Below are 18,226 nucleotides of genomic sequence, written 5' to 3' on the forward strand. Positions count from 1 at the left end.
AAACACACAAATTCGAGTAAAACTTAGTCACACAGTTTAGGTCACGAGTAAATTTACTAATAGACAGTAAATTACAATCCAGTTTAGGCACATAGAGAACAGAAGTGAGAGTTAGGTTCTGATTTATGTTGACTGAACCCAAACCCTCAACCTTAGAGAACGTGCCATCTGCAATTTTCACTGTATGATGCTCTGGACTTGTGTGAAATTCAGAAAAAATATTTGCATCTCCTGTCATATGATCTGATGCCCCCGAATCAAGAATCCAAGGGTTAGTAGTTCTTTTATTGACAATAAAAGCTACTGAAAGGTTACCTTTCATGGCCAAATGTTCTGTACCAGGTGTAGTATCAGGCTTTGCAGTGATGTGTGACTGACTTAGGAGTTTCTGAAGTGCCTCTAGCTGCGCTTTAGTGAATGGTGATGAATCAGATGTGTCCCCATTTCCTATAACAGCAGCAGTATTTAGAGTGGCAGTGACGTTCCCGTGACTCTCTTTGTCTTTCCATGATTTCGGCTTCCAATCGGTAGGCTTTCCATGAAGTTTCCAGCAAGTTTCTCTGAAATGCCCAGGTTTGCGACAGTGATCACACCATGGTCGACCCTTCTGCTGTCCTCTTGCAGCAAGAGCAGAGGACTCTTGAGTAGAAGGAAGAGGAGAAGCGCCCATCATGACCTTCTTTCTGCTTTCTTCATGTCGAACCTCTGAGAATGCTTCTTTGACGGTTGGAAGTGGCTTGATACTCATGATCCTACTCCTGACAGCATCAAGTTCCTTGTTGAGACCATGAAGAAATTTGAAAGTTCTCCTTTTCTCTACAATACTCCTGTATAGGGCAGTATCATCTGCACACTTCCAAGAATAAGTTTCAAATAAATCTAATTGATGCCAAAAACGAGTAAGAGTGTTAAAATATTGTGTGACTGTAGTATCTTCTTGGCGGAGATCATAAAGAGCAGCTTCAATCTCAAATAATTCTGATGTATTATCAGAACTAGAATAAGAGTCTTTGACAGCATCCCAAAGTTCCTTGGCTGTCGAATATAAAAGAAAATTTTCTCCTATATCATTATTCATTGAACTAACCAGCCAAGATTTGATCATGTGGTTATCTGTTTTCCAATTTTTATACTTTGGATCGTCTGGTTTTGGAGTCTCAATCTCCCCTGTGAGATATTCTTCCTTCCCCTTTCCACCGATATACATCATTACTGACTGTGACCACTGAAGATAATTATGGCCATTGAACTTGTGGCTGGTGACCAGAGAAACAGCATCATTACTGTGAGATGAAGAACCTATTGATGCATGTGGATTAGAGAGGGTTGATGGATAGGAGGATGCGTCTGAGTTTAGGCTTTCTTTTCCAGTAGCCATGAAGAATGTGATGCGTTGAAAAGATGAGAAGGGCTGGTACGATTTTAGGGGCTGGTGCGTTTAGGGCAGAGAAGAAAAGAAAAAAAAAAAAATACGATTAGGGCATAGAATTTTCAACGTGCTCTGATACCATGTAGATTTTTGAATAATGGCTGGAATAATTTTATTCATCAAAGAATTACATATTAATAGGCAGATTACAAAGCTATACAATTAACCTAGGTCAACTAATCTCCTAAAAATCAGGGATATACAATATATTAGGATATAAGATTATTCTGTTTCCCTAAATAATTGATACAAAATAAATATAAAATATTTACATAATTCTACAACTTACAACAAACGCACCAGTCAGGGGACAAACAATGGTAGGGTCTCCTTCTTTGCCAGTTATCATGAACATTTAGTTTATCGTTGAAAACCAACCAACCAAACACTTTAACTTTCGAGGGAGAGACTTTTCCACAAAGACTTTGCCCACTCCTGTACTGAACCCAAATGAGCATAACTTAACCTCTAAAAGGCCGATCTGCAAGAGAAGACTTCATTAACGTCAGGTGTCCAAGCCCTCCGATCTTCTAAAATTGCTGGCAAAGCCACCCTCTCTAACAAATGTAATAACTGAGTGAGACCAGTGACCTCCCTATCAAACAGACTCCTTCTAAAACGCAAATCCCATCCCGGGGTTTCCAAACCCGAATCCCCTCCAAAAACCACCAAATCCTTAATCAAATAGTTGCTGGACGTTGAAATAAAAAATAAGTCTGGGAATTGAAGCTTTAAAGGAACATCGTTAATCCAAATATCTTCCCAAAATCGAATTCGATCCCCCTTCCCCACCTTGAAACTAACCAACTAAAGATATTCCTCATAAAGAGAAGAAATATTTTTCCACGGACCACGAACAGACAACCTCCCCCCTCTACCAGTGTCCCAAAAACCTCCATCCCCCCATACCTACTCAGCACCACTCTATGCCACAAAGTGTTCTTTTCAAACAGAAAACGCCACAGCCACTTCATGAGCAAAGCCTTATTTCTCGCTTCCAGATTGCCAATACCAAGGCCACTGTGGTCCCGAGATTTACAAACTTCTTTCCAAGAGACCAGATGATCGGACGTAGAATGATCCGTACCTTCTCAAAGAAAGTCCTGCATCAACTTTTCCAAAACATCTGCCACTCCTTTAGGAATACGAAAAAGCGACAAATAATACACCGGGATAGAAGAAAGAATCGATTGAATAAGTGTCAATCTACCTCCCCTAGAAAGGAAAGCACACTTCCACCCATCCAACCGCTTAGTACAGCTTGAAACCACGGGATCTCAAAAACCTTTGTTGCGAGGGGAAGCCCCCAGAGGTAAACCCAAATACTTCATAGGCCACTGACCCACCTCACACCCAATCTCCCTTGCACGAAGTTCCACTATTTCCTCCTCCAAGTTAATCCCTAACAACTGGCTTTTCTGCAAATTAATAGAAAGTCCATAAACAACACTAAAGGCTTTCAGAATATCCAACAGCACTGACAAAGACTCATTATTGTCCACAAAAAAGATCGTATCGTCTGCGAACTGAAAATGGCTGACTTCCACGAAATCTTTTCCTACTTTGAAACCTCGTAATGCCGAGACGCTCTTGGCCTTATCCACCATCCTACCCAAAACATCAACCACCAAGGTAAATAAGAAAGGTGACAGGGAGTCCCCTTGGCGAAGACCTCTAGAACCCTTAAATTTCCCCCTTGGTCTCCCATTTAAGAACACAGAGAAAGAAGTAAAAGACAAACACCCCAGCATCCACTTCCTCCACACTACACCAAAACCTTTCTTGTCCAGAACAAAGCCCAGGAAATCCCAGTCTACACAATCGTAAGCTTTAGCAAAATCAATTTTGAGCACCCAACCCTTCTTGCCTTTACTTCGATACTACTCCACTGCCTCATTAGCCACCAACACTGTATCCAAAATCTGCCTACCCTCTACAAAAGCTTCTTGAGTCTCAGCTATTGTATCAGAAAGAACTCCTCTAAGACGACCAGCCAGCACCTTTGAAATAATTTTGTACAGACTAGTCACCAAACTAATTGGCCTGAAATCCCGCACCCGACAACTATCCAGCTTCTTCGGGATTAGGCAAATGTATGTTTCATTAGTCCTCCGGTGAATAACCCCATCCTTAAAGAAACCATCGAACACTGCTTGAAGATCATTCTTAACCGTATCCCAATTATCCTGATAGAATGCCATAGAGAAGCCATCCGGACCCGGAGCCTTGGACCCATCACAATCGAAAACTGATCGACGAATTTCCTCTTCCGAGAAAGGCCGAACAAGGAGAGGACAAAAAAGAGGGGATAGGCTCCTAAGAAATACCTTCCACACCACTCCACCTCCTATGGACCGAAGAATACAACGAAGAGTAAAAACCAACAATTGCCTTTTCAATATCCACATCTTTGTCAAGGATAGTTCCATCCTCTTGCTCAATTCTGGAGATGAAATTCCTAGCTTTACGAGCGCTGAGGATACTATGAAAGAGCTTGGAATTAGAATCTCCTTGTTTAGCCCATTGACATTTCGACTTAAACGAAACCCTCTCTCCTCTTCAAAGACAACTTGCTGCCATTCTTTCTTAATCTTCCCTCGCTCCAAAAGAAGCTGATCATTCCACTGTCCACCTTCCTATAATCTATCCAACTCGAACATCTTTCTTTCCAAGGATTGTTTAAGCAAAGATCCTGACCTAAAAACCTCCCGACTCCACCCCTTAACTTTATCTTTAACCAGCGAAAGTTTTTCCATGAAACCATATCCCGGCCACCCCATCAACTAAGACGAATTCCACCACTTCTAACAAAGAACCTTGAAATCTTTATGCTTAAGCCAGAAATTATCAAATCTGAACGGACTGGGGCCCCACGAAGGAGGATTGGAATCCAACACAATAGGACAATGATTTGAAACAATACGAACCAACACTTCCTGACGAATGAAAGGATAAAATTCTGTCCATAAGGGTGAAAATAAAAATCTATCGAGCCTACTACAGATAGGCCTCTGTCTGAAATTAGACCATGTGAAACGACCATTATGGAGCTTAGGATCCACCAAGTTCATCTCTCTGATCAACGCATCAAAATTCTTAGTATTGGACACGCTGTTCAGTTTCTCATCTCCTCTCCTTACCACATTAAAATCTCCCCCCAGACACCAATGACTACCACAAATGACATGTAAACCTGCTAACTCATCCCAAAAACTATCCCATTTACCATAAACCACAGGCCCGTAAACACCGGAGAACCACCAAGGATTCTTACCCTTAGCTTCAATACGAATGGAAACGGTGAACTCCCTTACCAAAGAATCCGAAACAGAGACACTACAAGTATCCCAAACCACTAAAGTCCCGCCTGATCTTCCTATTGCCTGCTGAAAAATCCAAGCTTTAAATCTGGATCTCCAAATACTCCCTATAAAACTCCTGTCTATTTTAACCTTTTTCACCTCTTGAAGCACAATAAGGTCTGGATTGACCTTGCAAATGGTTTCTTTAATCGCCATTCGCTTCTCTTTATTGCCATTACCCCTCACATTCCATGATAAAATCTTCATGGAAATTTTCGACACCCAATCTTTCTCCTATTCTCATAATTAACATTAAACTCAAGTTTCTTAAGTTCACGAGCACTCTTTTTAGGCAAAGAGGAAGAGCTTCCGTTCTCTTCCTCCCCTTGATTACTAGTTAGTAATGAAATTCCCAACGAATCCATCACCGAAACTAGCCTTGAAAAATCATGTGGGCTATCCACCTCTTCCACAGGATTTTCCTCTGAACCCACGACCTCTTTCTCGATTCCAGGAACCTGGTTAACCTCAAAACCTTCCTCTTCATCTTCTTCACACCACAACCTTCTAGCTAGGACTATGATATCTTCAATATCCTCCCTGTCTGCATCAGAGTCCAAGTCTAAATCCTCCTCCTCTGAACTACAAGTTTCCGAAAGACCATCTTCCACAGGATAAATGAACTCATCCTCTTCCAAATCTTGTCCTATAGACATCGTTGTCTCTACCTGTTCTTCTAAAAGAGAATTACTCTCTGGAATTGAACCTTTTGGCTTACGATGATACACTTTCAGACTTTTAGTTGAAAACTCAAGGCTCGACTCTTCCTTTTCTGACTTGTGTAGAGAAACCACCCTACGGCTAGGAGCCTTTTCTGATTGGTCAGTCCAGAGAAGGACTCTACCCTTGCCAAAAGCCTCACAATGCTTGGAGCTTCTAATCCTTCGAGAAGGCCTAGACAAATTGGCCTTTAAAACCTTCAAGGGCCGGCAGCTCACTTCTAAATCCTTTAAAATTGGATTGAAGAGAGCCCTAAAATGGAATAAGTCTATTTTAAAAGAAATAGCCCTGTTTTCCAAAGTCAAGGCCCAGCCCAACCTTCCAATAGAAAAGGCAATTTGAAACTTCAGCTTAGGGCACGTGGCCTTATTAAAAAAAGAAAGGCTGTTACACGTGCCCTCCTTTTCCTTTTCTGCAATAGATAAGTTTGAAAAAAGTCTTTTAAAAATAGTCTTTAAAGAGGAGCAAGAATTAAGTGTAACAATCCCTCTTGATCCGCGATTGGCACCCTGAATATCCGGAACCAAATTAATGTCCCCGTATGACTGGAAAACGCTTTGGCTGACCTCTGGCGACAATTCAATCACTGCAACACCTGTGGCCGAATCGACCTCACCTGAAATTTCCTCCTTCTGATTCTCCCTTGGTGGCTCCAGCACTTCTGACTCAGCCTTCGGTCCCTGGGTTCTTTTTCTGACCCAAATCTTCCTGCCACCTCTTCTTGAAAATTCAGACGATACTCCCAGCTTTCCAAACTTGAACAATCTTAAGGAAATAAAGGTACCGTCATATGGCAAAGTGATGATTTCAGGAATAAAGCCTTTCGGCTGACCCACCTTCTTTAAACGAGCGATTGACACATCTTCCAACTCTAAAGTACTTTTATCCACCTCCATCAAACCACCGCACAAGTCTCCTATCACCTTAAAAACATGCATATTCCATAAGTTCAGTGGTAATCCATCCACTCCAATCCAGTCTTGTGCGCATAGAAACTTCTTCTCGAACAATTGAGATCTCAATGTCCAAGAAGAAACAGAAACCTTGCAGTTATTCGAAAATTTTATCTCCCCTTTAGAATTTAGATTCTGTTGCAAATAGGCAGAGGGACACCAAAGAATGGCTCTATCATCAGACATGAAAGACAATTCAACTTGCTTCCCAAACTGCTTTTGGATATTTCTTAGAACAAACTCCCATGTAGTCGCACTTCCAGATTGAATCAACATCACAGCAAAACCTTTCCTCTTCGACAAGGCCTGAGTAGTATGATTATTTAGAGTGTCCGTACAAACATCCGCACCCTTCACTGACACCACTTCCGCCCAAGATTGCTTAGAGACTCTTGGATCTGGAAATATTTTCCTCCTTGACTCCTTTTCCTGTCTTCCAACCACCCCAATAAGGCACTTATTCATCTCCATCCAGCTTGACTCCCATCCTTCATCAGGTATAATAACGCTTCTGACCATCCTATTCCTTAACGTGGAAACTTTGAGAAAAACGCCTCTAATGTTCTTGAAACACTCAACAAAAACATTCAGAGTAGTTTCTAAAAGAACTCTTGAACCCCACCCTATCCTCAGCCTTCAAAGACACTATCATCCGGATCTCTCCGATCAGCCACCTTGCTCCATCTAATGGCACCAAAATCTCGTAGCCTGACAATCTCGTTCTTTCACACAAACGAACAACCTCACCATCAGCTGTGAGTGAAATCACGAAAGCTTTATGTGATGTCCTGAAACTCCAATAACGATTATTGGAAATCTCAGGAACAGAACCACCCTTACGCCCAGATCGAAAAGGAAAAAATGATTTCTTAACCCCATAACCAGAAGGGGGATGGGGAACTCTCCTAACGCTCGTGTAAATTACAATTGACTTTTTTCTCTTTTACTAATTTAGTTAAGCTTCAATAATCATAAAATCAACAACATTTCTATATTACATTTGAATATATATCGCTGCTCCAGAACTCTAGAATCAGCTTTAGATACATAATTTCCAAGCCGAACAACTGCTACAACTTCCTTGGGAGGAACTTTCCTAGTAGTAGCAGTACAAGGCAATTCCTGAAAGCAGAGACATTACCATGAATTTGAAAGGTTCTGATTACTTGATCAGAAAGAAGAAAAAAAAAAAAGCCACCATTTTAGCCCTTTCGAACTACATATATTTTTTGGTCTTCAGAAATGAAATCAGTCAACACTTTACAGTAGTCAAATCTCACACTATTTACTCAGCCTATCTACTACTACGAAAATCACATTGTATCCTTCAGATCTAGGCAATCCTTCAATAAAATCCATGAAAATAGCATCCCAAACCCTCATAGGCAGCGGTAAGGGCTGTAATAAACTGCCGATGATAAAGAGGAATATTTAGCTTGCTGACATACTGAACAAGCTTCCACAAATTCCTTGATATTAGTCTTCATTCCAACCCAATAAAGCTCAGCCTGAATTCGCTTATAGGTCCGTAAAAAACCAGAGTAACCTCCAATTACACTCCCATGGAACTCATGCAATAAAACAGGGATTAGAGATGACTTCTTGGAAAGAACTAACCTATTTTTATACATTAGATGTCCATTCAGCAAAGAATAATTGGGAAATCCCAATTTTGCTTCCTGCAATGCCAACAACATAGGAGCCAACTTAACATCTTCAGCAACCTCTCTATTAATCTGGTCCAGTTGCACCAAGGAGACCACAGTAATGGACGCGACTCCCAGCCCATTCTTGTCTACTTTCCGAGATAAAGCATCAGCCACTTTATTCTCATCTCCCTCTTTGTACTGAATCTCAAAATCAAAACCAAGTAGCTTGGTTAACCATTTTTGATGTTCCATGGCTACCAATCACTGCTCCAACAAGAACTTCAAACTTCTTTGATCCGATCTTACCACAAAATGACGCCCCAACAATAATGACGCCACCTTTGGACCGCAAGGACCACTACCATCAGCTCTCGTTCATACACGGATGTGAGTTTGGCTTTGGACGACAACACTTGGCTAAAATAAGCTATCGGATGGCCTTCCTGCATCAAAACAGCCCACAATGCACACCTCGATGCATCTGATTCCATGATAATAACCTTGGAAAAATCATGTAGTGCCAACACCGGAACTGAAACCATGGCATTTTTTAAAATTTTGAAAGCCTCATCTGCTGCTGCCCCCCACTCAAACCCATCTTTCTTAAGCAGCTGTGTTAAGGGCCATGCTATCCTCTCATAACCTTGGACAAACTGTCTATAGTAACCCGTGAGCCCCCAAAATCCTCTCAATTCTTTGACTGTCTTTTGTGTAGGCCAATCGACCATCGCTTGAATCTTAAGCTGCCACGCCTTCATGTGAAATAATATGGCCCAAATATTCGACTAATCGCTGCCCAAAACTACACTTCTTCTTATTCACATAAAGTCCATGTTTGTTCAGCAGCTGGAATACTCTTGCCAAATGGTCAGCATGCTCCTCAATCGATCGACTATATACCAAAATATCATAAAAAAAAACCAAGACAAATTTCCTTAAAACTGACCTGAAAACTGAGTTCATAAGCGCCTGAAAAGTAGCGGGAGCATTGGTCAAACCAAAAGGCATGACCACGAACTCATAATGACCTTCATGAGTTCGGAAAGCTGTTTTGTGAACATCCCCAGGCATCACTCGAATTTGATGGTAACCAGATTTCAGATCCAGTTTCGAAAAAACACACGCTCCATGCAACTCATCCAAAAGCTCATCAATAATCGAGATGGGAAACTTGTCTACCACTGTGGCCTGATTAAGAGCCCTATAATCGATACAAAAGCGCCATCTGCCATCTTTTTTTTTCACCAACACAACGGGGATTGAAAAAGGGCTAGTACTTGGCTGTATAATTCCAGCATCCAACATTTCAGCAACTAATTTTTCAATTTCTGTCTTCTGAAAATGAGGGTACCTGTAAGGCCGAATACTCACAGGTTGAGTCCCTTCTTTCAGCACTATAGCATGTTCATGCCCCCTTACAGGCGGCAGGCCTTTTGGCATCTCAAATACCGACTCAAACTGCTTCAAAATGCCCTCAAAATGATGCAGATCCGACTCCTCCTTCGCTGCCATCTCCTCCAAAGCTACAGCCGAGCATTCTGCCTCTTGTTGTTGATTATCTCATTCCAACAAAAACCCTTGGTCTTCTTTCTTCCAACTTTTGACCATTGATTTCAAGGAAACCAATGTGGATTGTAAAGAAGGATCTCCCTTGAACACTACCCATTTGCCTCCCACCTTAAATTTGATCCTCCAAGTCCTCCAATTGAATTGAACATCACCCAATGTCTCTAACCAATCAATTCCCAATATCACATCAGCACTCCCCAAATCCAAAGGAACATATTTTTGTGTAATACCCACATCTTGTATCAACAAGGTGACAACTTTACAGATTCCTTGCCTTTTAACAGTCATCTTCGTTCCCACTTTCACACAATAAGAGGAAGTGTTGGTCACTTGAAGTCCAAGCTTCTCCACCACACTTTCCGCAATGAAATTATGGGTCGCCCCGCTATCCACCAATACCACAACTTCTTGCTGTCCAATTTGCCCCTTTACTTTCATTGTTTGCGGACCCGTCAAACCCACCAATGAATTTAACGATACTTCGAAGGTGTCCACACTTAGAGCCGAGACGTCTATAGCTCTCTCTTCTTTATCAGAGTTGGTCTCCTTGTCGTCCTCTTCAAACACCATGAGAATACTCAGTTCCCTATTCTTGCACCTATGGCCCGGGGTGTATTTCTCATCACATCTAAAACATAATCCTTTGGTGCGCTTCTCGTGTTCCTCAGCTGGTGACAACCTCTTGAACGTTGTATTCCCTTTGTGTGTAACGGGAATCTCAGTGGCTATACTCTTCTCTTTTTCCATCATAATTCCAGCCTTCCCTTCCCCCTTATTCTCTGCTTTTGTGTCACTTTGAGCCCCAAGAACTATATTCTTGGAGTTGCTTCAGCTGCTCAAGGGATTCTGCCATCCCCCTCCCGAAGTGCGAGATAGCATCGCATTCCTTCAATTTTCTGGGCCATTTTCATAATGGCCATCAACTCAGAAGAGCTCAACAACTTCAATTCGCCAAGAATCTCATCTTTTAGCCCATTGAGAAAAACTCCCTCAAGAACATCTTTTGATATCTCCACTAACAGAGCTGCCATGATTTCGAAATGATTCCGATATTCCGCCACTGTGCCAGTCTGCTTCAAGGCTAACAGTCGCTGCACCATGGTCCCGTCCTTCAATGGTCGGAATCGCTTTCGAAGACACATCTGCAAATCCACCCAAGTACGAATCTGTAAGAAAATCATTCTATTTTTAGTATTATTCTTGTGTGGCTGTAAGTCAGCTATTGTAATTTATTGTTCCATATTTTTAGGGTATAGTTAAGAGTTTTATTCTGCCATTATTATTTGATTTTATTTCCCTTTTAAGGGATCCTTGTACATGTTAAATACATGGTTTTTTATGAGAAATAATATACAGAAATTACCCTCTTTGTTGACTGAATCAGAACACGACTTGAATACCAATGAAACCACGATAGAGCAATCCCTTCAAAACACACCACTGCGGCGTCGATTCGGTCATTGTCGGCGAACCCATTCACTTGGAAGTATCGTTTTGCCTAAACAGCCATTGCTCCACCTCCTCGCCATTAAAGATCGACATTTCTAGTTTCCGTACACTCGACGATACCCCTGGGTTCAATCTTGTAAATCCAGTCGGCGCTCTGGCATCCTCCGCCGTCGTCCTCGTCTCCAGGCTTGGCTCCGATGACGTAGCTCAACCCTCTCGGCCCGAAGAATCCTCTCGTGCTTGCTGCCCTTGCTCCGCTCGCTGAAACCAGCGATCCATCCGAGCAATCAAATCCCTCTGCGAAGCTTGCAACGATTCCATCTGTCGTTGGAGCTCAACCATGTCCGCCTCCTTCTCTGGCGGCGCCGTGCCACCACGAACCTGCTCCACCTCCATTGTACCAGTTGTACTTCGCGTCTGCACCATCTTCCAGAATTGGCTGGCTGTGATACCAATTGATAGAACTCAGTAGCATACAAATCAAGAATTCTTTGTATTATTACTCAAAACCAGAATTACAATCCTCACATTCCGATTGCAAGTTGCAATCTTTATGTCCCCTAAAACAATCTAGAATTTCCCCCCCTCAAAACAAACTAACTAATTCTCTAGATATACTCTCAGCTCCACTCAACAGCCCGCCTAATTACTGACTAAAAAAGCCAGCTCAGCTCCGCTGGTGTCTCTCTTGTTCCTTCTTACATAGGTGTACTTAATAGGAGGTCTAACAACTTCTATGCCTCTTTCTCCATTTTTTTTAACAATAGACCTTTTCCTGGTGTCTTCTTTAGATACTGTAATATCCTGTCATTTGCCTCCAAGTGTTCTTCCGACCAAGCTAACTGCAAAGGCAATGTCAGGTCTGGTGTGACACAAATAGATCAATTTTCCCACTAGTCGTTGACACATCCCTTTGTCTACAGGTTTCTCCTTTTCTTTCTTCTTGTACTTCCCTTTGGGTTCCACTGGTGTTGCTACTGGTTTACATCCAAGCATACCAATCTCTGAGTAGATCTATAACATACATATGTTGAGAGACTGAAATCCCCTGCTTGGTTCTTGCAAACTCTATACCTAGAAAGTATCTTATCTGACCAAGATCTTTTACCTCAAATTCTTGGGCTAGTAGTCTTTTAAGCTCCTCCATTCCATTAAGGTCATTTCCAGATAGAATCGTATCATCAACATAGATAATAAGAATTACAATCTTACCATCTTGTGAATGTTTGAAGAATAGAGTATGATCCGACTGACCTTGTTTGAACCTCTCATGCTTTTTAATCACTTGATTGAACCTCTCAAACCATGCTCTTGGTGACTGCTTCAAGCCATAGAGAGATTTATTTAATTGACATGCTGTTTCTTTTCCATATTTTCCTTCGAGGCCAGGAGGAATCTTCATATAGACCTCTTCTTCTAAATTTTTGTTTAGAAAGGTGTTCTTAATATTAAGTTGCTGCAATGACCAATCAAGATTAGCAGCTATTGATAGGAGAATTCTTACTATGTTTAGTTTTGCCATTGGTGCAAATGTCTCCGTGTTTTCCACCCCATAAGTTTGAGTGAGCCCCTTTGCAACCAGTCTCGCCTTGTATGTTTCCATAGTACCATCAACTTTGTATTTCACTATGAATACCCACTTGCATCCTACCACATGCTTGTGTTTTGGCTGAGCAACTATTTTCCAGGTTGCATTTTTTTCCAACACCCCTATTTCCTCTTCAACTGCTTTCTTCCACTCAGGAATGTGTAAACTAATTTTCACATTAATTACATGTTAGCTGTAAAACACTAATTAATGAATTGTAAAACACTAACAAATAATTCATATTATTTCTACATTCTTATACCACTCTTCCCTCTCATGTTGTTTCATCTGAAAGAGTTCAACCTGATATTGTTTCATATGATATTTCCTCTACTAATGAGCACAGTGTTTGCATTGACTCTACTTTGCCTATTCCCAAAGGCATTTCATCTACTTCTAGTCGACCAACTAGAATCAGTCGAAAACCCTCATATTTGAATGACTATCACTGCTCTTTATCTACTAATTTTTCTTTTGGTTTTTCATAGGAACTCAATTTCGTTACTAATCATCCTTTATGCAAAGTTCTTGACTACAACTGCTTGTCTTCCTCTTTTCGAGCTACTGTGCTTGCCATTTCCAGTCATAGTGAACCTGCCTATTATCATCATGCAGCTGGCATTCCGGTGTGGGACTTAGCCATGGCGGATGAGATTGATGCTCTTGAGCGAAACCAAACTTGGACTATTGATAGTTTACCTCCTAATAAACATGTTGTGGGCTGTAAGTGGGTGTATAAGATTAAACACAGCGCTGATGGTTCTGTGGAGTGTTACAAAGCTCGGTTAGTAGCTAAAGGCTACACCCAACAGGAAGGCATTGATTACAATGATACTTTTGCTCTTGTCGCAAAGCTTGTTACTGTGAAGTTAGCTTTTGCTCTTGCTGCCATTCACGGTTGGTTTCTATATCAACTCGATGTCAATAATGTTTTCTTACATGGCGATTTGCATAAGGAGGTATTTATGACTCTACCTCAATGGTATTGTCCTAAGGGGGAGTTACCAGCCAATCCCGTTTGCAAGCTGCAAAAGTCTATATAGTTTGAAGCAAGCATCTCGACAATGGTTCGAAAAGTTTTTAGTGCATTAATGGAAGAAGGCTTTGTACTTTCTGCTACAGATCACTCTTTATTCATACAACATTCAGGTACAAGTTTCATTGCATTTTTAGTCTACATTGATGATGTGATTATAACCAGCAATGATCTTGATAAAGTTGAAGCTTTAAAGAAGAGGTTGAATGCTCGGTTCAAGCTGAAAGATCTAGGCAACCTAAGGTACTTCCTTGGATTAGAGATAGCTCGGTCAAACAAGAGTATTTTTGTTTCACAAAGGCCTTATGCGCTCCAATTACTAGAAGACATTGGTTATTTAGGAAGCGAACTAGCCAATACTCCTATGGAGCCGAATCTGAAACTCAGTCAAGAAGTAGGAGAAGAACTTGATAATCTTCAATTGTATGAACATATCATTGGAAAGCTTCAATACTTGACCATAACTAGACCTGATCTTTCATACTTAGTGAATAAACTAAGTCAGTTCCTTGCCACACCAAGAGTGCCTCATTTGAAGGCAACCCAAAGACTATTACAGTATGTTAAAGCTTGTCCTAGTTTAGGACTTTTATTTCTTGCTAACTCTGAAGTTAAATTGAGGGCTTATACAGATTTGGATTGGGGGGCTTGTCAAGATTCGAGGAGATCAACTTCAGGTTTCTGTGTGTTTCTTGGTAGCTCTTTGATATCATGGAAAAGCAAGAAGCAAGATGCAGTTTCGAGATCTTCAGCTGAAGCTGAATACAGAGCAATGGCAAATACTACTTGTGTAATTGTTTGGTTACTCTCTGTGTTAAAAGAGCTCAAGCAAGTTCACACTGGACCAGTAGAACTCTTTTGTGATAATCAAGCAGCCTTGCACATCGCTGCAAACCTAGTGTTTCATGAGAGAATGAAACATATAGAAATAGACTATCACTTGGTTAGAGAAAAGGTTCAATCCGGACTCATCAAACCATCACACATTTCCTCTCTGGAACAAATGGCAGACATCTTCACCAAGGCTTTATTTCCCAGTCAGTTCAAGTACTTGAGAGACAAGATGGGATTGCAAAGTATTTACAATCCATCTTGAGGGGAAGTTTTAGAGTCATTAGATGTTTACTAATTCAGTTAGGAAGTTCAGCTGTGATTTTCTGTTACAACTAATTAGTTAGAGTTGTTATTACTTCTCTCTTTCATTTTTGTAATCAGTATAAATAGAGTCCTGTACCAAGTGTTCTATTCGATCAATTATACAGAGAATTCTTTTCTGGATTTACTCAACTTTCTACAACTAATACTAATCCTTTATTATTTATTTATTTTTATTTTTTGACAAAATAATTGTAAAAGTTGCTCATTTTTATTTTTTTATTTGTAGGTTATTGCTGATCGTGATTATTGTCTCGGTGAACAGGTTAGTAGATGCTACATAAATGAGATGATTTTTCTTCTTATTATTGTTATATCTACTCCTTACGCTTCCTTTAGAGTTTCTATTAATTCAAACTTTATTTTTCTATTGTTCAAAGAGGTAAGTTATCATTTTTTTTTATTTGGTCAATATTTTTATGGCAGATGATGGTATTTTCTTCAGATTTTTTACTATAGAAAAAATACAATAGATCATAATGCAGTAGAACTCTAGAAGTTTTAAAGTGTTATGGTTTCTTTTTTTTTGTAGCATCGTATAATATAATCATTAATTTTTCTTTACCTTAATGATGATAATAGACCATGCATTATCTCATTTTCTAATTTTGTGATAAAATGATTTCAAGGAAAGAAAAAAAAATAGAATATGTATTACACATGTAGAGATACTGTATGAGACTATTCCCCTTCCTTTCTGTAAACATCAAACGAAACAGTTAGTGCCTAATATTGAATGATACTCATATATGATAAGAAAGCTGCTAGCCTTTATTAACCTTCGTGGTTAACTTCTCAGTAAAATTTTGTAGGTTCTTATAAGATATGGAAAATTTTCAAATGCTACCCTGTTATTAGATTTTGGGTTTACTGTTCCATACAACATTCATGACGAGGTTAGTCTTGATTTTCAATTTCGAAAGTAACTTAATTTCCTTTATATGATGATTTTGTAATTGTCATATTTAATTAGCAATATTGCTATAATTAGGAAATGTCATTTTACTTTTTGATTTTATTTTTTCATTGATTAACATATAATTTTATATTTGTACTTGCTAACCTTTTTTTTTAATAAAATAATAATTAAAGTTTACATTTTTTTCTCATTCTCATTTTGCCTCCTCAATTTTTGAAGAAATGTGCTTAATGAAGCATATAATTGAAAGAAAAAAAATATATGCTTCTATTTTACAAACTTTATAAAAAAATACTTCAAAATTGTTTTGGACCAAAATAACCTTATCTTAAATTGAAGCATAATTGTTCCCAATCCCATCTCTTTCTCTTGCACTTTCTCTCTCCAACCTCGACCCACCCCCAATCTCTCTCTTTGCATGATGGCCCACAACACCCCCTCGATGTTGCTTCTCTCTCTCAACATATACTTTCTCACACTTAAGATATTTTCTAATTATTGTTGCTCTATCTTTAGAGTTTGAATCTTATTTTTACTAGACATATAGGTTTTTTGGGTTGACTTAGGTTGATTCATGAGTATTAGAAAAGATTTTTTTGTTGTATTAAATAAATCTAGGTCGAGTGTAATTGAAGACTTTGTGAATTCATTAAAGTCCGATGGGTTTCAATAGGATTTTGTTATACCACCACCGGTCAGATTCACATATTTCAGGAGAAATAGAAATTAATCTAGCCTAAAGGGTTAGTTAATTTCAGTTGGGGGTGCTAAGGTGATAAATGATTTAATGTGATTAGTCTTTTTAATTTGTTTTTGCTAAGGTGTTTTGTTCTTTAGTTGTGAGTTGCTGAGAGTTTATTAGTTGAGAGAATGATTGTAACCAGTAGCTATAAATAGTTGATTGGAGTATAGGGATCATTGTGTGATTTTTGTGAATTGTAAAGAGAAAGTAAATATATTTTCTGGGGAGATACCAGACCATCTCGAAGGGTTTGGATTCGTACAATTTTTCTTGGATACCAGATTTATTCTCTCAAGTATTGAGTTTTTTTGCTAGTTAGTATCAGATTTCGATGCAGGTTGTAAAATGTCAATTACTTTCGATAGTGTCTTATTGGTTTTCGATGGCCATCGAGGCGTGCATGTGAAATTATTTAGAAAACTTTCGATGTTTTTCAATAGAGCCACAATGGCCATTGAAAGTTATGACAAGATTAAGTTGTTTGGTAGTTATTTTCGATGGCAATCGAGGCTTTCGATGGTGCATTGATGGTCATCAAATACTTTGATAATTTGAATATTTCAGTCACAAATATTGGGAAAGTTTTTATATATTATTTCTATTCAGTGAACATATATTTATACAAGTATATGATAGGTGTGAACCAAATCACAAATATACAGAAAATAAATTAGCAAATTAATAAGTTTCCTAGAATAAGAATAGCTGTCAAATCTTTGAATATTTGACAGCCTTACATGAATCATTCTAAGTTAGTAATGTTCCTAAAACAGTTTGATTTTCTCCCCCTCAAGCTATAAAACAGTTTGATTTTCTCCCCCTCAAGCTATAGTCAGCTTGCTATTAAAAAAATCAAACTGTTTTTTAAACAATCCTTTTGTGAATACATCAGCTACTTGTTGTTCAGTAGGAATACAAGTCATACACACTGAACCATCATCTATTTTCTCCTTAATAAAATGCTTGTCCACTTCCACATGTTTTGTACGATCATGCAAAACTGGATTGTGTGAAATTGAGATAGCAGCCTTGTTATCACAATACAACTTCATAGGAGATGACTGTGATACCTTCAATTCTTCAAGTAGCCTTCTTATCCACAAGATCTCACAAATGCCTTGAGCAACAGCTCGAAATTCTGCTTCAGCACTACTTCTAGCAACCACACTCTGCTTTTTACTTCTCCATGTAACTAAGTTACCTCCAACAAAGGAACAATAGCCTGAGGTAGACCTTCTATCCACTACACTACCAGCCCAATCCGCATCTGTATAAGTCTCAATTTGTAGATGGCCCCGTGGTTTGAACATGAGTCCTTTCCCAGGTGTTCCCTTTAAGTATCTCAAAATTCTGTAAACAGCTTTGAAGTGTTTCGGTCCAGGTGAGTGCATGAACTGACTTATCATACTCACTGCGAATGCTATATCTAGACGCGTGTGAGATAGATAAATCAATCTTCCAACCAGCCTTTGATAGCACTCTCTGTCCTTTACATTCTCCTTTTGAGCAGGTTGCAATTTTTCGTGTGGTTCAACCGGTGTTTCAGCGGGCTTACACCCCAACAAACCAGTCTCATTCAGAAGATCAAGGACATATTTATGCTGATTTACAAAGATACCTTCTTTGGACCTAGCAAACTCCATTCCAAGAAAGTA

At 39.5% G+C, this 18,226-nt stretch overlaps 1 protein-coding gene across 7 annotated transcripts in view; it reads left to right on the forward strand.

Moving 5' to 3' along the window:
* The window catches only part of LOC133798499 (fructose-bisphosphate aldolase-lysine N-methyltransferase, chloroplastic), a 42,550-nt gene that overhangs the window by 12,530 nt on the left and 11,794 nt on the right, over window positions 1-18,226 (forward strand). For 4 of the 7 annotated variants that reach the window (XM_062236795.1, XM_062236802.1, XM_062236798.1 and 1 more), the window contains 2 exons: window positions 15,140-15,175; window positions 15,723-15,806. In XM_062236795.1, the coding sequence (XP_062092779.1) occupies window positions 15,140-15,175; window positions 15,723-15,806 (120 nt within the window). Of the gene's footprint in view, window positions 1-13,207; window positions 15,057-15,139; window positions 15,176-15,722; window positions 15,807-18,226 lie in introns of those variants that run through there. The other 3 variants (XM_062236796.1, XM_062236801.1, XM_062236797.1) reach the window with 2 other exon arrangements.

The sequence above is a fragment of the Humulus lupulus genome, chromosome 8 (assembly GCF_963169125.1).
Source record: "Humulus lupulus chromosome 8, drHumLupu1.1, whole genome shotgun sequence".
NCBI classification, from domain to species: Eukaryota; Viridiplantae; Streptophyta; class Magnoliopsida; order Rosales; family Cannabaceae; genus Humulus; species Humulus lupulus.